This window comes from Pseudophryne corroboree, chromosome 3 (genome assembly GCF_028390025.1).
Source record: "Pseudophryne corroboree isolate aPseCor3 chromosome 3, aPseCor3.hap2, whole genome shotgun sequence".
In the NCBI taxonomy this organism is placed as follows: Eukaryota; Metazoa; Chordata; class Amphibia; order Anura; family Myobatrachidae; genus Pseudophryne; species Pseudophryne corroboree.
This window is the reverse complement of record NC_086446.1, coordinates 1113650-1140947: the sequence shown is the minus strand read 5'-3', so window position 1 is coordinate 1140947 and position 27298 is coordinate 1113650. Positions and strand designations below refer to the sequence as shown.

The 27298-nt window shown below is 48.8% G+C and overlaps 1 protein-coding gene and 1 pseudogene across 3 annotated transcripts in view; one reads left to right on the top strand and one right to left on the bottom strand.

The window, feature by feature from the left end:
- The window catches only part of LOC135054481 (zinc finger protein 271-like), a 108713-nt pseudogene extending 88973 nt beyond the window's left edge, over nucleotides 1–19740 (bottom strand).
- An 86-nt stretch (nucleotides 19741–19826) lies between these two features.
- The window catches only part of LOC135054476 (zinc finger protein ZFP2-like), a 72819-nt gene continuing 65347 nt past the window's right edge, over nucleotides 19827–27298 (top strand). Inside the window, exons 1-3 of one of the 3 annotated variants that reach the window (XM_063957582.1) lie at nucleotides 19827–19931; nucleotides 22031–22148; nucleotides 22228–22325. In XM_063957582.1, the coding sequence (XP_063813652.1) occupies nucleotides 22076–22148; nucleotides 22228–22325 (171 nt within the window). In that variant the 5' untranslated portion in view covers nucleotides 19827–19931; nucleotides 22031–22075. Of the gene's footprint in view, nucleotides 19932–21114; nucleotides 21313–22030; nucleotides 22149–22227; nucleotides 22326–27298 lie in introns of those variants that run through there. The other 2 variants (XM_063957580.1, XM_063957581.1) reach the window with 2 other exon arrangements.

Below are 27298 nucleotides of genomic sequence, written 5' to 3'. Positions count from 1 at the left end.
GCAAATTAGTGGTGGGGACGCTCCTGATTGGACAGGAGAATTCTTTGCCCAAATTCAGTGTCCTGAGAGGCAAAAGGTATCAAAGGCATAATGTCTAATGAATGTGTTTATGGGAGACCATGTGGCTACCTTACATATCTATTCTGCTGAAGCACCACGTTGTGCTGCCCATGATGGACCTACCTCATGAGTAGAGTGAGCAGAGACACTACCCGGAACAGGGAGATCAGTTTGAGAGTATGCTTCTGAAATGGTCATCCAGAGACACTTCGTCAGTGTCTGCTTATCAGCAGGTCATCCTCTCTTGTGAAATCCGTAGAGAACAAAGAGAGAATCTGTCTTCCTGTTGGCACTGGTATGATCCACGTAGATTCTTAAGGCACGGACTACGTCCAATGATGCATCTCCCGCAGATAGGTCTGGCCCCTGGAAGGCCAAACTACAATTTCTTCGTTAAGGTGGAATTTAGAAACCACCTTAGAAAGATACTCAGATTTGGTTCTGAGAACCGCTCTATCTGAATAAAAAAAAAAAAAAAAACAGAAATGGAGGATGACAGAACAATGCCCCTAAATCTGAAACTCTTCTAGCTGAAGCAATAGCCAGTAGAAAGAGAACTATAGCTGTCAACCATTTAAGATCCTCTCTTTTCAATGGGGCAACCTGAAGGGCCTTTAGGACTAACCTTAAGTCCCAAGGCACTGTAGGAGGAACAAAAGGAAATTGAATTTGCAGAGTTCCCTGGATAAAAGTGTGCACATCCTGTAGGTTAGCAATTTTCCTATTAAAACCATACAGTCAATGCTGACACTTGTACTCTCACGGAGCCATCCGCAGACCTTAGTACATTCCTGCCTAAAGGAATGCTAAGACTAAAATTTTGAAACCTAAGGTCAAATTTCCAGTCACTGCCCCATTGAATATAGGCTTGCCATATTCTGTGATAATGCGAGTAAAGGAAGGTTTCCTTACGCTGAGCATTTTGTTAAATTACCAGTTGTGAGAACCTCTTGCTTTCAGGATGGAAGTCTCAAGAGCCACGCCATCAAAGACAGTTAATCGAAGTGCTTGTAATAGAAAGGATCCCAAGCCAGTAGACCTGGAATTTGAGGGTGTAGGAATGGAACATCCATCAACATCCTCCCTTGTCTTACCTTTCGCATCACCCTGGGTCACAGGGCGATTGGTGGAAACACATGAGCCAGACGATAGTTCCATCACATTGACAGGTCATCCACAAAGGTTGCTCTGGGATCCTTTGTTCTTGACCCGTATGCGGAAACTTTGTTGTTCTGATGGGATGCCATGAGATCTATCTCTGGTAACCCCCATCATCTACCAGAGTTTGTAAGACCTTGGGGTGCAAAGCCTATTCATGCATAAATGGCATGTTTACTGAGAAAATCCGCTTCCCAGTTTAGGACTCGTGGACAAGGCTGGATAATGAAGTTCTGCCCACCTTAACGTGTGACTTACCTTCTTCACTGTGTTTTGGCTGCGAGTACCTCCCTGATGGTTGAGGTACACTACTGCCATTGCAATGTCCGAGCGGATTCGAACTGGTTTCCCCAGAAGGGTGTTCTTTGCCTGAATAAATGCCATATATATGGCTCGAAGTTCCAATATATTTATTGGCAGGCAACTTTCTTCATTGGTCCACTGCCCCTGGAAACAACTCCTTTCTGACACTTCTCCCCAGCCCTGAGGGCTGGCATCCATTGTCAGAGTTTCCCAATCTAAAATCCAAAGGAGCCTCCCTTTGTCCAAATAGGATGTCTGTAGCCACCAGGCTATTGACCTCCCAACTTCCAGAGGAAAGACCATAATCTGTGCTTTTATTGTCTGATGAAACCATTCCACTTGGAAAAGATCAGACGTTGCAGATGTATTGAGTGGAACGGAGTATACTTCATCATGTCGAATGTATACACCACCAAACCCATCATACGCATTGCCAAGTAAATGGATACAGTTTGACTGTGTAGAAACTCCTGAATCCCTAAATTAATTTTGGATATTTTTGTTCAGAGGTAAAATTACTCTCTGAGTACCCAATTCCAACACAGCCCCCAAATGAGTCATCCATTGACTCTATAAACAAGCTATTGTCTGTTGCAGATGACACTGAAGCAATACCTGAGACTTTGTCCGGATTAATAAATCATCGAGGTATGGAAAAATCCTTATCCCCTGCTAACGGAGATAAGATAACATCACCACCCTAATTTTGGTGAATACTCTGGGAGCTGTGGTCAGTCCATATGGTAGGGCCTGAAACAGATGCTGGAGGATAGCAAACCTAAGATAGCGCTGATGGGACAGTGCTATAGGAACATGTAGGAAAGTATCCTGGATATCCAGGGATACCATAAAATGCTCCAGCTCCAAGGCCAAAGTAATGGAACGTAAAGTCTCCATATGAATCCGAGGCACCCAAATGTACTTGTTCAGCGCTTTGAGATGGAGTATGGGCTGGAAAGACTCATTTGGCTTCTGAACTAAAAACAGGTTGGAATAAAAAAAACCCTGTCCTTGTTGTGCAGGAGGAACTGGAATTATCACTCCTGACTGAAGCAACTTATGAACTGCCTCTTGCAAAGCCCTGGCCTGTTTCCACTGAAAGCGGGCTGGTATAAAACCTTTGATGAGGGTGTTTCTTGAAAGCAAATGCACAACCATGAGATAACGCTTCTTGCACCCAGGCATCTGTGGTAGACTGCTGCCAGATATGTGCAAACTAAAGAAGTAGGTCTCCCACCCTGGGTTCCCCGAGGTGGAGGCCCGCACCATCAGCCTGATGGCTTATCTTCTAATTTGGAAGCCTGTTCTCTGGTAGCCCAATACTTTTTCGTCTTGCCAGACCTATTGGATTGGGACTGTTTGCCATCACCCTTTCACTTTGCTTGCCCTTGATTCTGAAAGGGTCGAAAAGCTGGAAATCTAGGCTTGAATTTGTGGGTGGAAGGCAACTTCACTTTCTTGGAGTCTGCTTCGGACTCTAAAATACTGTTTAATTCTTTACTGAAAAGAACATCTCCAGTAAAAAAGGCTAAGACTCTAGAACCTTCTTGGATTCTGAGTCCGCTTTCTATGTACATAGGCCCTCATTCCGAGTTGTTCGCTCGCTAGCTGCTTTTAGCAGCATTGCACACGCTAAGCCGCCGCCTACTGGGAGTGAGTCTTAGCATAGCAGAATTGCGAACGAAAGATTCGCATAATTGCGAATAGAAATTTCTTTGCAGTTTCTGAGTAGCTCGAGACTTACTCTACCACTGCGATCAGTTCAGTCAGTTTCGTTCCTGGTTTGACGTCACACACACACCCAGCGTTTGCCCAGCCACTCCCCCGTTTCTCCAGACACTCCCGCTTTTTCCCCAGAAACGGCAGCGTTTTTTCACACACACCCTAAAACGGCCAGTTTCCGGCCAGAAACACCCACTTCCTGTCAATCACACTCCGATCACCAGAACAAAGAAAATTCCTCGTAATGCCGTGAGTAAAATACCAAACTTTTGAGTAAAATCACCAAGCGCATGCGCTCTGCGAACCTTGCGCATGCGCAGTAAGCGACTAATCGCAATATAGCGAACAACTCGGAATGAGGGCCATAGTCAACTCGCTGTGAGCTGCTACCGCTGAAGCTGATGCCTGAGAGGCAAATATGTGCAATATGGGATTTTTGCTCTATAGATGTAATTGAAAGTTCCTCCTCCAATGCATCAGCACAGGCTGACACTGCTTACGCCATCCAGGCAGAAGCCATGGCTGGTCTTATGATTGCCCAAGACAAGGAAAAAATAGTTTGTAGAAATCCATCGGCTCTCCTATCCGTAATATCATTTATTGATGTTGAAGGCAGAGGTAATGTAGAGTTCTGCACCAATCGAATTACATTAGTATCTACTTTGGGGGCCACCTCCCTTATTTAAGCAGTCCCCAGCCGGAAGAGGATAATTGGAATTCCATTTCCATGGAATTCTAACTTCTTACTGGGCGTAACCCAAGCCTCTTGCATATAATTTCCATCAGCTGATCTGACCCAGGATACTCAGTCCTAACTGTTTAGGGACGTTTAAACTCAGGTGCCTTGGTTTTTAACACAGGCTCTGCTGAATCCTCTAAGGATAGAATGGCTTTCATAGTACTATTTAGCTCAGGTATGTCCACTGAGCTGAGGCCTTCCTCCAGATCCTGAGAGGTTAACCCAGCTTCACAAGACAAACATGAAATGAGTGTTGGTGCTGCTATGGAGAGTGTATCCTCCTCACCCTTGCCTCTCTTAGACATGATAAAAAAATTACACACCTACACAATTTGTGACTGCAATCACTTTACAATTTGTTAAAGTGACACACAATCCGATCCCTCCCTGCTTAGTACCAGCATTGAGGATCAGAATACAGAAAAAGTTACAGAATTATAGTAAAGTCAGCAATCACACTAGCAACCGGTCACAGGTTATACATTAGTATAATAAGCAATATGAGCACATAATCTACTACAAATACATTTCAAGTATGTAGGCAAAACATATTACTGCATTAACTTATATAGAAGTTTTAACCGTATTCAGTCGCACAGCAAAAGAAAACAGTAGCAATAGTTTCCAGACTCGTATGCATCAGGCATTTATCCAACTATTCGTACTCAAAGGTAGAGACTTGGGGGGTGATTCCGAGTTGTTCGCTCGCTAGCTGATTTTAGCAGCATTGCACACGCTAGGCCGCCGCCCTCTGGGAGTGTATCTTCGCTTAGCAGAATTGCGAACGAAAGATTAGCAGAATTGCGAATAGAAAATTCTTAGCAGTTTCTGAGTAGCTCGAGACTTACTCCTACACTGCGATCAGTTCAGGCCGTTTCGTTCCTGGTTTGACGTCACAAACACGCCCTGCGTTCGGACAGCCACTCCCCCGTTTCTCCAGACACTCCCGCGTTTTATCCTGGCACGCCTGCGTTTTTCCGCACACTCCCTGAAAACGGTCAGTTTCAGCCCAGAAACACCCACTTCCTGTCAATCACACCTCGATCACTTCAATGAAAATTCTTCGTTCTGCGGTGAGTAAATCTACTAAGTTTTGAGCTAAAATACTTAGCGCATGCGCGCTGCATACCATGCGCATTTTCACATTAATCGCTCCGTTGCGAAAATCGGCAACAAGCGAACAACTCAGAATGACCCCCTTAGTGCTTTATCACCGATCTCAGGAGTGGAAATACAGGGAGACTCACCCCGCTTCCAGGATCGATCAATACGTTAGTGAACGCTGATTAGTGTACACACTCGCCCCGTGAACTTACAGTGAACACAGACGCCCAAGTCACACAGCCGCCTATGCTGTGACAGGGTCCTTTTAGATATACAGCGTCTCAGACAGAAGCAGGAAATCATCAGTTCATGGTGGGAAACAGTTCATGGCAGGAGACTCGGAGGAAACTGGTCATGAACCGGGGGGAGGGGCGACCAGGGAAGCGTCTGAATCCCCACTGCTGACATCAACCCCAGGGATCGCGGCCTCATACTACCCCTGGAGCCTATGATCCCTAAGGCCTAGCGCTGGTGCACCTGAGGTGGCAGCCGCATCAGTCTCCTCCCAAAACCGAGCGGTTGTGTCCATGTTCCCCCTCTAAGCGGAACCGATGCTTTACCTTCTCCCTATGCTCTGACCACAGCCAGGTAACGTCTGCTGGTAAAATCTGCTGGATTTGCTAGTACATCCTACACAGACACCCGCCGAAACTCAAGAAAAAATAGTAAGACTATAAAAATAAAATAAAAAAAACTTATGGCTGCTAAAAAACAGCAGCCCTCTGACCATGGTCCGGCTCCTGCCGCACCAAACAAAAAACTGATTTGCCTGAGCAGGAGGCGGGGATATATGAACGGGCATGTTGCAAGCTGAGAGGCTGAAAGCTTTGACCGATTGGTGCAGATGTAAAGTCGTGTTATTATATCCCAATGTTATACTGTGGATAACCTTTGGACCCTGCCGGAGAAATAACTCTTTGATAATGTCTGATGCCTTTATTTGCAGTTTAAACAAAAAATATCATAGTATAAAAACACACAAGCTTCTCTATAGAGAATATTATAAAACGTCACATTGGTATATTGGGGAGACCCTAAATCCCACCTACCTGATCCTCCTGTGGGATCCTGTGATTCTCCTCTGTACAATCCTGGGAATACAGAGGACGGGGACATCTCTCTGGGGTATCTCTGTTACTGGGTCCATCTGTAGGAGACACACAGTGACTGAGTACAGTGTATATATGTGATTATCAGATGATGTGTGTATATAGGATCCCCATACCTGTTCTCCCCTGTACAATACATGACAGTCTCCTCTTACCCAGTGATGTGAGGGGCCGGTGATTCTCCATCATCACGTCCTTGTACAGACACCTGTGTTCCTCTATATACTTCCCCTCCTGCATGGAGACATAGACAGTGACATCCTGACACCTTATAGGAACCTGACACACACAGTGATACAGTCATCACCCAGACACGTCCCCTGGTGTTACTGTATAATGTCCCATTCCCAGCAGTCACCTCTCCAGTCATCACCCAGACACATCCCCTGGTGTTACTGTATAATGTCCCATTCCCAGCAGTCACCTCTCCAGTCATCACCTAGACACATCCTCTGGTGTTACTGTATAATGCCCCATTCCCAGCAGTCACCTCTCCAGTCATCACCCAGACACATCCCCTGGTGTTACTGTATAATGTCCCATTCCCAGCAGTCACCTCTCCAGTCATCACCTAGACACATCCCCCGGTGTTACTGTATAATGTCCCATTCCCAGCAGTCACCTCTCCAGTCATCACCCAGACACGTCCCCTTGTGTTACTGTATAATGTCCCATTCCCAGCAGTCACCTCTCCAGTCATCACCCAGACACATCCCCTGGTGTTACTGTATAATGTCCCATTCCCAGCAGTCACCTCTCCAGTCATCACCCAGACACGTCCCCTGGTGTTACTGTATAATGTCCCATTCCCAGCAGTCACCCCTCCAGTCATCACCCAGACACGTCCCCTGGTGTTACTGTATAATGTCCCATTCACAGCAGTCACCTCTCCAGTCATCACCCAGACACATCCCCCGGTGTTACTGTATAATGCCCCATTCCCAGCAGTCACCTCTCCAGTCATCACCCAGACACGTCCTCTGGTGTTACTGTATAATGTCCCATTCCCAGCAGTCACCTCTCCAGTCATCACCCAGACACATCCCCTGGTGTTACTGTATAATGTCCTATTCCCAGCAGTCACCTCTCCAGTCATCACCCAGACACGTCCCCTGGTGTTACTGTATAATGCCCCATTCCCAGCAGTCACCTCTCCAGTCATCACCCAGACACATCCTCTGGTGTTACTGTATAATGTCCCATTCCCAGCAGTCAGCAGCTGAATAATCTTGTTGGTGAGTTCCAGAATCTTCTGAGCATTGTGCTCTCATGTATCAGTGAGTTAGATGGAGGCACCGTGAAGGAGGTCTGGGTCTTGCTCAGTCCTCCTGACACATGGGGATGGCTGCTGGGTGTCTCACACTCACCGGATGTCTTCTATACTACTGTGTAATCCTATGTTATGGGGGAGACAACAAATATTACTGCATACACTCCTAGATCCCCTCACCTCCCCAGTCATGTCCCTGTATTATAACTAGATATTAGTGATGTCACTGTGACACTCCCAGATCCACTCACCTCCCCAGCCATGTCCCTGTGTTATTAATATATATGTCATGTCCCTGTGTCGCTCCCAGATCCCCTCACCTCCCCAGTCATGTCCATGTATTATTACTATAGATATAAGAAATGTCACTGTGACACTCCCAGATCCCCTCACCTCCCCAGTCATGTCCCTGTATTATTACTATAGATATGTGATGTCACTGTGACACTCCCAGATCCTCTCACCTCCCCAGTCATGTCCATGTATTATTACTATAGATATAAGTGATGTCACTGTGACACTCCCAGATCCCCTCACCTCCCCAGTCCCTGTACTATTACTATTGTGCCAATAGACTCACTCATCCCAACCCAAACACACTGTGCACCTGTCCTGTAATTGGCACAGTTACCACTGCATTATGGTTACCTCCTTTCCACTGAATGTACCTACCAGACATACCATACACACCAGGGACGTGCAGTGAGGTAAATGTTTCAGGAGACACTGACTAGTACCAGAGCCAGATTTACATACAATAGTTGGGCCAAAGGATTATACACAGGTGCAGCAGTATATACATATAGGCATTATACACAGGTGCAGCAGTTAGATACATGTGGGCATTATACACAGGTGCAGCAGTATACACAGTGCATCCGGAAAGTATTCACAGCGCTTCACTTTTTCCACATTTTGTTATGTTACAGCCTTATTCCAAAATGGAATAAATGCATAAGTATTCACTGCCTTTGCCATGAAGCTCAAAATTGACCTCAGGTGCATCCTGTTTCCACTGATCATCCTTAAGATGTTCCTACAGCTTAATTGGAGACCACCTGTGGTAAATTCAGTTGATTAGACATGATTTGTAAAGGCACACTCCTGTCTATATAAGTTCCCACAATTGACAGTGCAGGTCTGAGCACAAACCAAGTCAAAGGAATTCTCTGTAGACCTCAGAGACAGGATTGTCTCGAGGCACAAATCTGGGGAAGGGTACAGAAAAAAATAGGATTTTGGTTACCTACCGGTATATCCTTTTTTCGTAGTCCGTAGAGGTTGCTGGGGTCCATATTAGTACCATGGAGTATAGACGGGTCCACCAGGAGCCATTGGCACTTTAAGAGTTTAACAGTGTGGGCTGGCTCCTCCTTCTACGCCCCTCCTACCAGACTCAGTCTAGAAACTGTGCCCGTGAAGACTACATAATTCGAGAGGATTATACACAGATAGTGGCGAGATTCATACCAGCTCACACAACAAGGCAAATCCGGCCAACATGCCGAATAAACTCAGCAAAAGCTGAAAAAGTACTAAAACAGTAAAAAACGCAGAACTTACCTAGAAACCAGGCAGTACTGAACTGAATACCAACTACAGGAATACGAAGCACTGGGCGGGTTCCCAGCATCCTCTACGGACTACGAAAAAAGGATTTACCGGTAGGTAACCAAAATCCTATTTTCTCTTTTATGTCCTAGAGGATGCTGGGGTCCATATTAGTACCATGGGGATGTACCAAAGCTCCCAGAAGGGGGAGGCTCCTACAGAACTGCTTGACCAAACTTGAGGTCATCAGAGGCCAAAGTATCGAACGTCTAAAACTTAGCAAACGTGTTCGACCCAGACCAAGTAGCTGCTCGGCAAAGCTGTATAGTCAAGACACCCAGGGCAGCCGCCCAGGAAGAACCCACCTTACGAGTAGAGTGGGCCTTAACAGATTTTGTTTGAATCACCAACGCTTTCTCCACCGGTATCTGTAGAGCTCCCCTAGCTGTGACCGGCTCCTCCGGGCACATTTTCTAAACTGAGTCTGGTAGGAGGGGCATAGAGGGAGGAGCCAGCCCACACTGTTAAACTCTTAAAGTGCCAAAGGCTCCTGGTGGACCCGTCTATATTCCATGGTACTAATATGGACCCCAGTATCCTCTAGGACGTAAGAGAAATATCTGCTGCTTTGAAGGTCCCAATGAGCACAGTGGCCTGTCTCCATCATCCATGAATGAAAGAAGTTCAGAACCACCAGGACTCTTCTTAGAGCTGGCTGGCCGTCTAAACTGAGCGATCTGGGAAGAATAGCCCTAGTCAGGGAGGTGACAAAGAACCTGATGGTCACTCTGTCAGAGCTACAGCATTCCTCTGTGGGGAGAGGATAACCTTCCAGAAGGACAACCATCTCTGCAGCAATCCACCAATTGGGCCTATATGGTAGAGTGCCCACTCCTTAGTAAAAAGCACATAGCAGTCCACCTGGAGTTTGCCAAAATGCACCTGAAGGACTCTCAGACCATGAGAAACAAAATTCTCTGGTCTGATGAGACAAAGGGCGGGATGTACTAAAGCAAAAATGCGGTAAAACACCCGAAAACGGGGCTTTTACCGCATTTTCATATTCACTAACACCCTACCGCCGCGTTTTCGGCGTCCAGGGTATCCCCTATAGAAGCCTATGGGCTTCTTTTCACCGACCGCTGCAGACGCTGACCCACCTCTTCCCCCGGCTTACCTTCCTCCAGGCTGCCCTGGACCCGGAAGGTAGTCTCCTCCTCCCCCTAGCAAAGCAGCCAGATGTCCTTCCGGCTGCAGGGGGAAGGAAGAGGCGGCGGGGGTAGCCTGCTGCTGCTTCCCGGCGTCTAGCCAGTGTGGGGACCCCTGGTAGGTGACGGAGACCCCCCGCAGACCACCTAACAGGTATCGCGGGGGGCCTCCGTCACCGCATCGCGATCTTGATCGCATATGTTAGTACATATGCGATCAACATCGCTGCGGTAACCGCCGAGGGGCGGCAATGTATGTTAATACATCCCGCCCAAAGACTGAACTGAATGCCAGGCGTCATGTTTGGAGGAAACCAGGCACCGCTCATCACCAGGCCAATACCATCCCTACTGTGAAGCATGGTGGTGGTGGCAGCATCATGCTGTGGGGTAGTTTCTCAGCGGCAGGAAATGGGAGACGTGTCAGGATAGAGGGAAAGATCCTGGATGAAAACCTGCTGTCACGATCCGGGTATCTGGACGCCATTTCTTACCCATCAGATGCCTCCTAAGGCTGGCTCAGCGCTCCAGGACCGGATCCCATCTGTTATCCTGATGTGTACATTCCTGTATCCTCTCCTGTCACTCTGGGACGCTGTCACAGTAAACGCCATATTACACCTGGCATGGCGTCTCCCGCGGCCTCCGCCGCCGTCCCTGAACTTCTGCATGCAGAGTGTCTGAGTGGCGATTACGTCAGCCGCGGCCTCCGCTGTGTCCGCGTGGTTGGATGTGCTTCTGTCAGCCTTGCGCCTCCTGTCTCCGGTGGCCGGCGCCGCCATTACTGTTTCATTACCACATGGATTACAAACCAAACTTCCCTCCAAGTGTCTGCATGGGCGCAGCCATCTTGGATTCTGTCAGCTGATCATTTCCACCAATCTGTTCTCAGTATTGATAATCTGCATAATTGCCTAGCCAATCCCTTCCTTGCTGCAGGTATAAATACACTGTGCCTGAGCAAGGAAGGCGTCAGTGCTTTGGTTGTCAAACCTAGTTCCTGTTTGTCTCTCTCCTGTGATTGTCTTCCAGGTTCCAGCTCCTGTCTCAAGACTTCCACCATAGAGACCCGCACCAGCATTCCACCTGCGGTGTAGCCTGACTCTCCAATCCATTGTGGATTCATCTGTTTCCAGCTACAACATTACCTGCTTCCAGCTCAGCTTCCAGCAGAGTACAGCTTCCCTTAAAGGGCCGGTGTCCTTTCTACACTTTACCACTCTCCACCGGTATTATTATTTCTCCGCTCTCAAGTTCTACATTTCAGTTCATATTTCATCGCTCCCAAGTTCATTTATTATTTAACTGGTTCCAGCCAGTATCCACTCCGTGCTAACAACAGTCTGGTTCCAGCCAGTATCCACAGCAGCTGTTTTACCTTCAGCAACCCAGCTTTTCCTGGAACACCAGCTGGCACAATCCTGGGTTATCTCCATGGCTACAGTCGGGCCTGGTAAGGACTTTCCATCTAGAAGATCATAAGAACTATCTCACACTACCAGTGCCCTGTGGCTCCTGCCATCCTGTAGTACCCAGGAACTGTATTTATTATTTGCTGACTTTTACGTTTTCTTTTACTGCTGCTGTGTTGCGGAGTTGTCATAATAAACATCATTGACTTTTATCTAAGTTGTCGTGGTCACGCCTTCGGGCAGTTATTATTCATGTTACTTACATGTCCAGGGGTCTGATACAACCTCCCAGGTTCCGGTACATCTCAGCCCCTACAACTGAGGCTGCCTCCCGTCAGCTCAGGCCCTCAGTTGTGACAGTAAGCACTGACCTAATGAATCCAGCCGGAGACCAGGATCAAGCGGCCAGGCCGATGCAAGAACTGGCAGCCCGACTAGAACATCAGGAGGCTGCACAGGGCCACATCATCCGCTGTCTCCAGGATCTCTCTACTCGGCTGGATGGGATTCAGACAACTCTCCGTGGATCAGGCGCATCTGGTGCGTCAACCACAGTGACTCCAGCTATAACCCCACCCACCTTACCCATTTCTGCTCCACGTCTTCATCTTCCAACGCCAGCAAAATTTGACGGATCTCCAAGATTCTGCAGGGGATTTCTCAACCAGTGTGAGATTCAGTTTGAGCTACAACCTGGCAATTTTCCCAGTGACCGTACAAAAATTGCCTACATCATCTCTCTTCTCAGTGGCTCCGTCCTTGACTGGGCATCACCGTTATGGGAGAGGTCCGACACCCTGCTATCTTCTTACACTGCATTCGTGTCAACATTCAGGCGCATCTTCGACGAGCCAGGCCGGGTAACCTCAGCTTCATCCGAGATTCTCCGTTTACGCCAGGGGCCACGTACTGTAGGACAATATCTGATACAGTTCCAGATCCTGGCATCCGAACTGGCATGGAACGACGAGGCCCTGTATGCTGCATTCTGGCATGGCTTATCTGAGCTTATTAAAGATGAGTTAGCTACCAGAGACTTACCTTCTAAGTTAGATGAGCTAATCTCACTCTGCACGAAAGTTGATTTACGTTTCAGAGAGAGAGCAACTGAGCGTGGAAGATCATCTGCTCCAAAATCTTCTGCTCCTCCTCCTCGTCAACTGTCACCATCTAAAGATGAGCCCATGCAAATTGGCCGTTCCCGTTTAACTCCTGCTGAGCGCCGAAGACGTCTCTCTGAGTCTCTTTGTCTTTACTGTGCAGCTCCGTCTCACACCATCAATGCCTGTCCCGAACGTCCGGGAAAACTCCAAACCCTAGCTCGCCCAGGAGAGGGCCGGCTAGGAGTAATGATCTCCTCTCCATCTCCTCATGATTGTAATCTCCCAGTCTCGCTTCAAGTTGCTCAACGTTATCGGAACGTCATTGCTCTCCTTGATTCCGGAGCAGCTGGGAACTTTATTACTGAAGCCTATGTTAAACGGTGGTCCCTACCCACCGAGAGACTTCCTTCCTCCTTTTCCTTAACTGCCGTGGATGGCAGTAAAATTTTTGATACTGTTATTGCTCTAAGGACTCTACCAGTTCGTCTGAGAGTGGGAGTTCTTCATTCCGAACTTATTTCACTTTTAGTGATTCCAAGAGCCACACATCCTGTGGTCCTGGGCCTTCCATGGCTCCGTCTTCACAATCCTACAATTGATTGGACGACTACGCAAATCCTGGCATGGGGTTCCTCCTGTGCAGAGACATGTTTGTTTAAAGTATTGCCTGTCTGTTCTTCCTCCCCCAGGTCGTCTGATGTTCCACCTCCTCCATATCAAGATTTCACGGATGTGTTCAGTAAAGCTTCTGCTGATATCCTTCCTCCTCATAGAGAATGGGACTGCCCGATTGATCTCGTTCCAGGGAAGGTTCCACCTCGAGGCCGAACTTATCCGTTGTCTCTGCCTGAGACGCATTCTATGGAGGAATACATTAAAGAGAACCTAGCAAAGGGGTTCATTCGACCTTCTTCTTCCCCAGCCGGCGCAGGCTTCTTTTTTGTAAAAAAGAAAGATGGTGGTCTGCGGCCGTGCATCGACTACAGAGGTTTGAACGACATTACCATCAAGAACCGTTATCCTTTACCCCTGATTACTGAGCTCTTTGACAGAGTTAGCGGAGCTACCATCTTTACAAAGCTGGACTTGCGAGGTGCATACAATCTCATCCGGATCCGTGAGGGTGACGAGTGGAAGACCGCCTTTAACACCCGTGACGGACATTATGAGTACCTCGTCATGCCCTTCGGATTGAGCAATGCTCCAGCTGTCTTCCAGCATTTTGTCAATGAGATTTTCAGAGACATTCTATACCGTCATGTCGTGGTCTATCTAGACGATATCCTCATTTTTGCCAACGATTTAGAGGAACATCGTTTTTGGGTTAAAGAGGTTCTGTCCCGTCTCCGTGTCAATCATCTCTATTGCAAATTAGAAAAATGCGTCTTTGAAGTCAAGTCCATTCCGTTTCTAGGGTACATTGTGTCCGGTTCCGGACTAGAGATGGATCCTGAGAAACTACAAGCAATTCAGAATTGGCCGGTACCCTTAACCCTCAAAGGGGTCCAGAGGTTCTTAGGGTTCGCCAATTATTACCGAAAGTTTATACGAGACTTTTCCACCATTGTGGCGCCTATTACTGCTTTCACCAAGAAGGGTGCTAACCCGTCCAAGTGGTCTGAAGAAGCCATGCAAGCTTTTCATCTTTTAAAACAGAGGTTCATCTCTGCGCCTGTCCTGAAACAGCCTGACATCGACTCTCCTTTCATCCTAGAGGTGGATGCCTCCTCCGTTGGAGTAGGAGCGGTGTTATCTCAGAGGGCTAAAGATGGCCATTTACATCCTTGCAGTTTCTTCTCCCGGAAGTTCTCCCCAGCTGAGCGCAACTATGCCATTGGCGACCAGGAGTTGCTAGCCATCAAGCTCGCTCTAGAAGAGTGGAGGTATCTTCTCATTTAATCACCATACTTACAGACCACAAGAACCTTTTATACCTGAAGGGCGCACAATGTCTCAACCCTCGTCAGGCCAGATGGGCACTTTTCTTTTCCAGGTTCGACTTTAAACTCCAGTTCTGTCCGGGCTCTCAGAATCGCAAGGCCGATGCCCTTTCCCGCTCATGGGAGCAAGAAAATGAGTCAGAGTCTTCAGACAAGCATCCTATTATAAATCCGTTGGCATTCTCCACGGTAGGGATGGACTCTACGCCCCCATCAGGGAAAAGTTTTGTGAAGCCGATGCTAAGGAAGAAGCTCATGCATTGGGCCCATGCTTCCCGTTTTGCCGGACATACAGGTATCCAAAAAACCCTGGAGTTTATCTCTAGGTCCTATTGGTGGCCAACTCTGAAAAAGGACGTCTTGGAGTTTATTGCATCTTGCCCAAAGTGTGCCCAACATAAAGTATCCCGCCAGTCGCCTGCGGGGCAACTGGTTCCACTATCCGTTCCCCGTCGACCATGGACCCACTTGTCGATGGATTTCATTACAGACTTACCCATGTGCAACAAGTTCAATACCATCTGGGTGGTAGTTGACCGGTTCACCAAGATGGCACACTTCATTCCTCTCACCGGTCTTCCGTCAGCTTCCAAGTTGGCTCAAGTATTCATACAAGAGATCTTCCGACTCCACGGTCTTCCTGAAGAAATTATCTCAGATCGAGGAGTTCAATTCACAGCCAAATTCTGGCGAAGTTTATGTCAAGTCCTCCAAGTCAAGCTAAAGTTTTCCACGGCTTACCATCCTCAGACCAATGGTCAAACCAAGAGGGTGAATCAGGACTTGGAGGCCTTCCTCCGCATCTATGTGTCCTCCTCTCAAGATGACTGGGTTCAATTACTTCCCTGGGCCGAGTTCTGTCATAACAACCAGTATCATTCTTCATCTGCTTCAACACCATTCTTCACTAACTTTGGATTCCACCCTAAAGTTCCTGAGTTCCAACCGCTTCCAGCAACTTCTGTTCCCGCAGTGGATATCACCTTGCATCAGTTTGCCAATATCTGGAAGAGCGTACGATCAGCTCTGCTCAAGGCATCGTTCAGGTACAAGAAGTTTGCGGATAAGAAGCGTCGAGCAGTTCCTGCTCTCAAGGTGGGTGATCGGGTATGGTTATCCACGAAGAATTTGAGGTTAAGAGTTCCCAGTATGAAGTTTGCACCTCGCTATATCGGTCCTTTCAAGATTGAACAAGTCATCAATCCTGTTGCTTACAGACTCCAGTTGCCTCCCTTCTTAAAAATACCCAGGACATTCCATGTTTCCCTGTTGAAACCGCTGATCTTGAATCGGTTTCATTCCTCACTTCCTCCAACTCCGAAAGTCCAAACTCAACGAGGCGTTGAGTATGAAGTGGCCAAGATCCTGGACTCACGTCACCGTTACGGTCAACTACAATATCTTATTGACTGGAAGGGTTATGGTCCTGAGGAACGTTCATGGACCAATGCTTCTGATGTCCATGCTCCTGCCTTGGTCCGGAGATTCCATTCCAAGTTTCCTCAAAAGCCAAAGAAGTGTCCTGGGGCCACTCCTAAAGGGGGGGGTGCTGTCACGATCCGGGTATCTGGACGCCATTTCTTACCCATCAGATGCCTCCTAAGGCTGGCTCAGTGCTCCAGGACCGGATCCCATCTGTTATCCTGATGTGTACATTCCTGTATCCTCTCCTGTCACTCTGGGACGCTGTCACAGTAAACGCCATATTACACCTGGCATGGCGTCTCCCGCGGCCTCCGCCGCCGTCCCTGAACTTCTGCATGCAGAGTGTCTGAGTGGCGATTACGTCAGCCGCGGCCTCCGCTGTGTCCGCGTGGTTGGATGTGCTTCTGTCAGCCTTGCGCCTCCTGTCTCCGGTGGCCGGCGCCGCCATTACTGTTTTCATTACCACATGGATTACAAACCAAACTTCCCTCCAAGTGTCTGCATGGGCGCAGCCATCTTGGATTCTGTCAGCTGATCATTTCCACCAATCTGTTCTCAGTATTGATAATCTGCATAATTGCCTAGCCAATCCCTTCCTTGCTGCAGGTATAAATACACTGTGCCTGAGCAAGGAAGGCGTCAGTGCTTTGGTTGTCAAACCTAGTTCCTGTTTGTCTCTCTCCTGTGATTGTCTTCCAGGTTCCAGCTCCTGTCTCAAGACTTCCACCATAGAGACCCGCACCAGCATTCCACCTGCGGTGTAGCCTGACTCTCCAATCCATTGTGGATTCATCTGTTTCCAGCTACAACATTACCTGCTTCCAGCTCAGCTTCCAGCAGAGTACAGCTTCCCTTAAAGGGCCGGTGTCCTTTCTACACTTTACCACTCTCCACCGGTATTATTATTTCTCCGCTCTCAAGTTCTACATTTCAGTTCATATTTCATCGCTCCCAAGTTCATTTATTATTTAACTGGTTCCAGCCAGTATCCACTCCGTGCTAACAACAGTCTGGTTCCAGCCAGTATCCACAGCAGCTGTTTTACCTTCAGCAACCCAGCTTTTCCTGGAACACCAGCTGGCACAATCCTGGGTTATCTCCATGGCTACAGTCGGGCCTGGTAAGGACTTTCCATCTAGAAGATCATAAGAACTATCTCACACTACCAGTGCCCTGTGGCTCCTGCCATCCTGTAGTACCCAGGAACTGTATTTATTATTTGCTGACTTTTACGTTTTCTTTTACTGCTGCTGTGTTGCGGAGTTGTCATAATAAACATCATTGACTTTTATCTAAGTTGTCGTGGTCACGCCTTCGGGCAGTTATTATTCATGTTACTTACATGTCCAGGGGTCTGATACAACCTCCCAGGTTCCGGTACATCTCAGCCCCTACAACTGAGGCTGCCTCCCGTCAGCTCAGGCCCTCAGTTGTGACACCTGCTCCAGAGCGATCTTGACCTCAGACTGGGGCGACGGTTCATCTTTCAGCAGGACAACGACCCTAAGCACACAGCCAAGATATCAAAGGATTGGCTTCAGGACAACTCTGTGAATGTCCTTGAGTGGCCAAGCCAGAGCCCACACTTGAATCCGATTGAATGTCTCTGGAGAGATCTGAAAATGGCTGTGCACCGACGCTTCCCATCCAACCTGATGGAGCTTGACAGGTGCTGCAAAGAGGAATAGGCGAAACTGCCCAAAGACAGGTGTGCCAAGCTTGTGGCATCATATTCAAAAAGACTTGAGGCTGTAATTGCTGCCAAAGGTGCATCAACAAAGTATTGAGCAAAGGCTGTGAATACTTATGTACATGTGATCTCTTCGTTTTTTATTTTTAATAAATTTGCAAAAAAATAAAATAAAAAAAAACTTTTTTCACGTTGTCATTATTGGGTAATGTGTGTAGAATTTTAATGGGAAAAAAATTAATTTATTACATTTTGGAAAACGGCTGTAACATAACAAAATGTGGAAAAAGTGAAGTGCTGTGAATACTTTATGGATGCATTGTACATGTGGGCATTATACACAGGTGCAGCGGTATATACATGTGGGCATTATACACAGGTGCAGCGGTATATACATGTGGGCATTATACACAGGTGCAGCAGTATATAAATGTGGGCATTATACACAGGTGCAGCAGTATATACATGTGGGCATTATACACAAGTGCAGCAGTATATACATGTGGGCATTATACACAGGTGCAGCAGTATATACATGTGGGCATTATACACAGGTGCAGCAGTATATACAGGTGCAGCAGTATATACATGTGGGCATTATACACAGGTGCAGCAGTATATACATGTGGGCATTATACACAGGTGCAGCGGTATATACATGTGGGCATTATACACAGGTGCAGCAGTATATAAATGTGGGCATTATACACAGGTGCAGCAGTATAAACATGTGGGCATTATACACAGGTGCAGCAGTATATACATGTGGGCATTATACACAGGTGCAGCAGTATATACATGTGGGCATTATACACATGTGCAGCAGTATATACATGTTGGCATTATACACAGGTGCAGCAGTATATACATGTGGGCATTATACACAGGTGCAGCAGTATATACATGTGGGCATTATACACAGGTGCAGCAGTATATACATGTAGGCATTATACACAGGTGCAGCGGTATATACATGTGGGCATTATACACAGGTGCAGCGGTATATACATGTGGGCATTATACACAGGTGCAGCGGTATATACATGTGGGCATTATACACATGTGCAGCAGTATATACATGTGGGCATTATACACAGGTGCAGCGGTATATACATGTGGGCATTATACACAGGTGCAGCGGTATATACATGTGGGCATTATACACAGGTGCAGCGGTATATACATGTAGGCATTATACACAGGTGCAGCGGTATATACATGTGGGCATTATACACAGGTGCAGCAGTATATACATGTGGGCATTATACACAGGTGCAGCGGTATATACATGTGGGCATTATACACAGGTGCAGCGGTATATACATGTGGGCATTATACACAGGTGCAGCGGTATATACATGTGGGCATTATACACAGGTGCAGCGGTATATACATGTGGGCATTATACACAGGTGCAGCAGTATATACATGTGGGCATTATACACATGTGCAGCAGTATATACATGTGGGCATTATACACAGGTGCTGCCGTATATACATGTGGGAATTATATATATATTCTGCTGTGAGAGTAAGGGGATGGCAGGTAATGGACAGGGGGTGGTAAAAGACACAGGTGGCAGCAGGCGTTGGTCAGGGGGTGGCAGGTGAACAAATAGTGTGGTAGGAAAAGCAGATGGAGGCAAGGTACAGGCGGAGTGGCAAATAAGAGACAGGGGGCGGGGCAGGTAACAGGCAGGGGGCGGGGCATTACCTGGAGGGTGACACTGACAGTAGCGCACAGCCGGGATGGAGCGGACGACTGTGTACACGGAAGGTACAGCGGGTGGGCGTGGTCACACTGCGGAACGAGGCTTGGTAGGAAGAAGTAGGTGGGAGGATACCGCGCAGGGGGTTATGGGTAGGGACAGCCGCCATGTCCTTCTCCGTCAGTAACAGGACCACGCCCACTCTCCCGCCCACATACGTCACGATGAGCGACAGGACACTGCGACCGACGGCTGGGAGAGTAGGCGGGGCTAGTTAATGAGTGACGGAGCGCTGCGGCTATTGGACGGGACTACTCCTGGTTGCTAAGCGATGGAAACTGTCTGACCGACCCGGAAATAGTGTCCCGCCCATTTCCTGTACACAGAGCTCCGCCCCCGGCCTCATCCGCTGCCACCTCCTCCTCCAGGTAATGCCCCCCGCCCCCTCCATCCTCCGCTGCTGCCCCCTATCTTCAGTGCTGCTGGGACTGAGTAACGCTGAAACTCTGACTGGCCCTGGGATCCTGGAGGTGCGGCTGCTGTTACAGGACAGGGACATCACCATCTATTCCCCCTCTGCCACACTCACTTACCCCAAATCTCAGCCCGCCCCCTACACTCCCCAGCACCCTCCCCTCCCCACCCCCAACCCGCTCACCCCCACTCCCAACCTACTCTCACCCCCACTCCCAACCTACTCTCCCCCGCCACCCACTCTACCCGCCCCCAACCCGCTCACCCCCACTCCCAACCTACTCTCCCCCGCCACCCACTCTACCCGCCCCCAACCCGCTCACCCCCACTCCCAACCTACTCTCCCCGCCACCCACTCTACCCGCCCCCAACCCGCTCACCCCCACTCCCAACCAACTCTCACCCCCACTCCCAACCTACTCTCCCCCGCCACCCACTCTACCCGCCCCCAACCCGCTCACCCCCACTCCCAACCTACTCTCACCCCCACTCCCAACCTACTCTCCCCCGCCAGCCACTCTACCCGCCCCCAACCCGCTCACCCCCACTCCCAACCTACTCTCACCCCCACTCCCAACCTACTCTCCCCCGCCACCCACTCTACCCGCCCCCAACCCGCTCACCCCCACTCCCAACCTACTCTCACCCCCGCTCCCAACCTACTCTCACCCGTCACCCACTCTACCCGCTCTCCCCGCCCCCATCCCGCTCACCCCCACTCCCGACCTACTCTCCCCCACCACCCACTTTACCCACCCCAACCCACTCACCCCCACTCCCAACCTACTCTCCCACGCCACCCACTCTACCCGCTCTCCCCGCCCCAACCCGCTCACCCCCACTCCCAATCTTCTCTCACTGACCCCAACCTACTCTCCAACGCCACCCGCTTTCCCCCGCCCTCAACCCGCTTTCCCCCGCCCCCAACCTACTCTCCCCACCCCCAACCCGCCTTCCCCAGCCCCCAACCTACTCTCCCCGCCCCCACCCCCAACACTCCCCGGCCCCCACTCTCCCACACTCCCTTTTCTCCCCTCCCCTGCCCCCACTCTCCCCCGCACCCTGCTCTCCCCTCCCCTGCCCCACTCTCCCACGCACCCTGCTCTCCCCTCCCCCGCCCGCTACACTCCCCCACTCCCAACACTCCCCTGACCCCACTCTCCCACACACCCTTTTCTCCCCTCCCCAGCCACCTACACTCCCCTGCCCCCACTCTCCCTTGCACCCTCCGCTGCCTGCCAGCCACTTACTCCAAGTCACAGCCCTCCCCCTCCCCTTACTCTACGGACATTATACAGTAACACCAGGGGACGTGTCTGGGTGATGACAGGAGAGGTGACTGCTGGGAATGGGACATTATAGAGTAACACCGGGGGATGTGTCTGGGTGATGACTGGAGAGGTGACTGCTGGGAATGGGACATTATACAGTAACACCAGAGGACGTGTCTGGGTGATGACTGGAGAGGTGACTGCTGGGAATGGGGCATTATACAGTAACACCAGGGGACGTGTCTGGGTGATGACTGGAGAAGTGACTGCTGGGAATGGGGCATTATACAGTAACACCAGGGGACGTGTCTGGGTGATGACTGGAGAGGTGACTGCTGGGAATGGGACATTATACAGTAACACCAGAGGACGTGTCTGGGTGATGACTGGAGAGGTGACTGCTGGGAATGGGGCATTATACAGTAACACCAGGGGACGTGTCTGGGTGATGACTGGAGAGGTGACTGCTGGGAATGGGGCATTATACAGTAACACCAGGGGACGTGTCTGGGTGATGACTGGAGAGGTGACTGCTGGGAATGGGACATTATACAGTAACACCAGGGGACGTGTCTGGGTGATGACTGGAGAGGTGACGGCTGGGAATGGGACATTATACAGTAACACCAGGGGATGTGTCTGGGTGATGACTGGAGAGGTGACGGCTGGGAATGGCACATTATACAGTAACACCGGGGGATGTATCTGGGTGATGACTGTATCACTGTGTGTGTCAGGTTCCTATAAGGTGTCAGTATGTCACTGTCTATGTCTCCATACAGGAGGGGGAGTATATAGAGGAACACAGGGGTCTGTACAAGGATGTGATGATGGAGAATCACCGGCCCCTCACATCACTGGGTAAGAGGAGGCTGTCATGTATTGTACAGGGGAGAGCAGGTATGGGATCCCCTATATACACACATCACCTGATAATCACATATATACACTGTACTCAGTCACTGTGTGTCTCCTACAGATTGGCCCAGTAACAGAGATACCCCAGAGAGATGTCCCCGTCCTCTGTATTCCCAGGATTGTACAGAGGAGAATCACAGGATCCCACAGGAGGATCAGGTAGGTGGGATTTAGGGGGATCCGGTCTGAAGATCGACAGTGTCTAGGTTGACAATGTTTAGGTCGACCACTATAGGTCGACAGTCACTAGGTCGACATGGATGGAAGGTCGACAGGGTTTCTAGGTCGACAGGTGTTTTTCACATTTTTTTATTTTTTTTTATTTTTTCATACTTAACGATCCACGTGGAATACAATTGGAACGGTAAAGTGTGCCAAGCGAAGCGAAGGCACCATGCTTCGTTCGCCATGCGAGGGGACGCGGTGCACTAATTTGGGATCCCGGTCACTCTACGAAGAAAACGACACCAAAAAAAACAAAAAACCTCATGTCGACCTTTAGACCTGTCGACCTAGCACATGTCGACCTAGAAACCCAGAGAGTCTAGGGGAACGTTTGACACTGTAGTGATTAACCATCTGCCTGTGCAAAATTATAATTTATTGTCTCCTATTAGGATACTTACCAATGTGATTGTGATATGACATTCTTAGGAGATAATTTTGTACAAAATCAGTGTAAAGGCCCATACACACTTGACGATAAAATGAACGACGTCGTTCATTTCAGCCCTCATCAACGACGTCGCTCATTATATCGTCAAGTGTGTATGCATCCGACGACCACCGATGCGCGGCCCCGCGGGGCGTTAACGACCCTCGCTTATCTGTGGAGCATGTATGCTCAATTTCCACTATGGTCGTTACCGACCAGAGACGTCGTTGAATGTGTATGGTGTGAAAGACCAACGACCAAGCCACTGTTTACCAGCCCTGTTCCCAGCTCATTATTTTAATAAACTGTTCAGCTTGGATGCTTCAACGATGAATGGTCTATGGTCTTTCGTCTTTGGTCGTTGGTAGTGTGTATGCTCATGTCGTTTGCTCAGCAGTTCAAGGGAAGTCGTTAACGATGTGTGCATCGTCAAGTGTGTATGGGCCTTAAGTTTCCGGATTGGTGATCAAGTTAAGCATGTGACATGACACTGTTATGAAATAACCACTGTATGAATTTATAGTTTCATGATAGATTGTTGATTCAGAAAAATAGGACAGGATTATTGCATGATTAGTTTTATTAAGGTGCAGAGTTGATAATTGAAAATTAAGTGCTTGATTGTTGTTTCAGACAATTAAGACAGGGTAATTGTTAGATTAGCTTTATTAAATTGCGGAATAGATATTTCTTTTCACACTCTTATTTATTATCATTTTTTCACCATATTATAATAAATAAGAATTTACTTACCGATAATTCTATTTCTCGGAGTCCGTAGTGGATGCTGGGGTTCCTGAAAGGACCATGGGGAATAGCGGCTCCGCAGGAGACAGGGCACAAAAGTAAAGCTTTACGATCAGGTGGTGTGCACTGGCTCCTCCCCCTATGACCCTCCTCCAAGCCTCAGTTAGGTACTGTGCCCGGACGAGCGTACACAATAAGGAAGGATTTATGAATCCCGGGTAAGACTCATACCAGCCACACCAATCACACCGTACAACCTGTGATATAAACCCAGTTAACAGTATGATAACAGAAGAGCCTCTAAAAGATGGCTCCCTACAACAATAACCCGAATTAGTTAACAATAACTATGTACAATTATTGCAGATAATCCGCACTTGGGATGGGCGCCCAGCATCCACTACGGACTCCGAGAAATAGAATTATCGGTAAGTAAATTCTTATTTTCTCTATCGTCCTAGTGGATGCTGGGGTTCCTGAAAGGACCATGGGGATTATACCAAAGCTCCCAAACGGGCGGGAGAGTGCGGATGACTCTGCAGCACCGAATGAGAGAACTCCAGGTCCTCCTTAGCCAGAGTATCAAATTTGTAAAATTTTACAAACGTGTTCTCCCCTGACCACGTAGCTGCTCGGCAAAGTTGTAATGCCGAGACCCCTCGGGCAGCCGCCCAAGATGAGCCCACCTTCCTTGTGGAGTGGGCCTTTACAGATTTAGGCTGTGGCAGGCCTGCCACAGAGTGTGCAAGTTGGATTGTGCTACAGATCCAACGAGCAATCGTCTGCTTAGACGCAGGAGCACCCATCTTGTTGGGTGCATACAATATAAACAACGAGTCAGATTTTCTGACTCCAGCTGTCCTTGCAATATATATTTTCAATGCTCTGACAACATCCAGTAACTTGGAGTCCTCCAAGTCACTTGTAGCCGCAGGCACTACAATAGGCTGGTTCAGATGAAATGCTGACACCACCTTAGGGAGAAAATGCGGACGAGTCCGCAGTTCTGCCCTGTCCGAATGGAAAATCAGATATGGGCTTTTGTAAGATAAAGCTGCCAGTTCTGACACTCTCCTGGCCGAAGCCAGGGCTAGTAGCATGGTCACTTTCCATGTGAGATATTTCAAATCCACATTATTTAGTGGTTCAAACCAATGAGATTTGAGAAAGTCCAAAACAACATTGAGATCCCACGGTGCCACTGGGGGCACCACAGGAGGCTGTATATGCAGCACTCCCTTAACAAAAGTCTGGACTTCAGGAACTGAAGCCAATTCTTTCTGGAAGAAAATCGACAGGGCCGAAATTTGAACCTTAATAGATCCCAATTTGAGACCCATAGACAATCCTGATTGCAGGAAATGTAGGAATCGACCCAGTTGAAATTCCTCCGTCGGAGCACTCCGATCCTCGCACCACGCAACATATTTTCGCCAAATGCGGTGATAATGTTGCGCGGTTACTTCCTTCCGTGCTTTAATCAAAGTAGGAATGACTTCTTCCGGCATGCCTTTTTCCTTTAGGATCCGGCGTTCAACCGCCATGCCGTCAAACGCAGCCGCGGTAAGTCTTGAAACAGACAGGGACCCTGCTGAAGCAAGTCCCTTCTCAGAGGTAGAGGCCACGGATCTTCCGTGATCATCTCTTGAAGTTCCGGGTACCAAGTTCTTCTTGGCCAATCCGGAACCACTAGTATCGTTCTTACGCCTCTTTGCCGTATAATTCTCAATACTTTTGGTATGAGAGGCAGAGGAGGAAACACATATACCGACTGGTACACCCAAGGCGTTACCAGCGCGTCCACAGCTATTGCCTGCGGATCTCTTGACCTGGCGCAATACCTGTCCAGTTTTTTGTTGAGGCGAGACGCCATCATGTCCACCATTGGTCTTTCCCAACGGGTTACCAGCATGTGGAAAACTTCTGGATGAAGTCCCCACTCTCCCGGGTGAAGGTCGTGTCTGCTGAGGAAGTCTGCTTCCCAGTTGTCCACTCCCGGGATGAACACTGCTGACAGTGCTATCACATGATTTTCCGCCCAGCGAAGAATCCTTGCAGCTTCTGCCATTGCACTCCTGCTTCTTGTGCCGCCCTGTCTGTTCACATGGGCGACTGCCGTGATGTTGTCCGACTGGATCAACACCGGCTTTCCCTGAAGCAGAGGTTCTGCCTGGCTTAGGGCATTGTAGATTGCTCTTAGTTCCAGAATGTTTATGTGAAGAGACGTTTCCAGGCTCGTCCACACTCCCTGGAAGTTTCTTCCTTGTGTGACTGCTCCCCAGCCTCTCAGGCTGGCGTCCGTGGTCACCAGGATCCAATCCTGTATGCCGAATCTGCGGCCCTCCAATAGATGAGCACTCTGTAACCACCACAGAAGAGATACCCTTGTCCTTGGAGACAGGGTTATCCGCTGGTGCATCTGAAGATGCGACCCTGACCATTTGTCCAACAGATCCCTCTGGAAAATTCTTGCGTGGAATCTGCCGAATGGAATTGCTTCGTAAGAAGCCACCATTTTTCCCAGGACTCTTGTGCATTGATGTACAGACACCTTTCCTGGTTTTAGGAGGTTCCCGACAAGCTCGGATAACTCCTTGGCTTTTTCCTCCGGGAGAAAAACCTTTTTCTGAACCGTGTCCAGAATCATCCCTAGGAACAACAGACGTGTTGTCGGAATTAACTGGGATTTTGGAATATTCAGAATCCACCCGTGCTGTTTTAGCACTTCTTGAGACAGTGCTAATCCCATCTCTAGCTGTTCTCTGGACCTTGCCCTTATTAGGAGATCGTCCAAGTATGGGATAATTAATACGCCTTTTCTTCGAAGAAGAATCATCATCTCGGCCATTACCTTGGTAAAGACCCGAGGTGCCGTGGACAATCCGAACGGCAGCGTCTGAAACTGATAGTGACAGTTCTGTACGACGAACCTGAGGTACCCCTGGTGTGAGGGGTAAATTGGAACGTGGAGATACGCATCCTTGATGTCCAAGGATACCATAAAGTCCCCTTCTTCTAGGTTCGCTATCACTGCTCTGAGTGACTCCATCTTGAACTTGAACTTCTTTATGTACAGGTTCAAGGACTTCAGATTTAGAATAGGTCTTACCGAGCCATCCGGCTTCGGTACCACAAATAGAGTGGAATAATACCCCTTTCCTTGTTGTAAAAGAGGTACCTTGACTATCACCTGCTGAGAGTACAGCTTGTGAATGGCTTCCAAGACCGTCACCCTGTCGGAGGGGGACGTTGGTAAAGCAGACTTCAGGAAACGGCGAGGTGGATTCGTCTCTAGTTCTAACCTGTACCCCTGAGATATTATCTGCAGGATCCAGGGATCTACCTGCGAGTGAGCCCACTGCGCGCTGAAATTCTTGAGACGACCCCCCACCGCCCCCGAGTCCGCTTGAGAAGCCCCAGCGTCATGCTGAGGCTTTTGTAGAAGCGGGGGAGGGCTTCTGTTCCTGGGAAGGAGCTGCCTGTTGCTGTCTCTTCCCCCTTCCTCTGCCTCGTGGCAGATATGAATATCCCTTTGCTCTCTTGTTTTTAAAGGAACGAAAGGGCTGCGGTTGAAAAGTCGGTGTCTTTTTCTGTTGGGGAGTGACTTGAGGTAAAAAGGTGGATTTCCCGGCTGTAGCCGTGGCCACCAAATCCGATAGACCGACTCCAAATAACTCCTCCCCTTTATACGGCAAAACTTCCATATGCCGTTTTGAGTCCGCATCGCCTG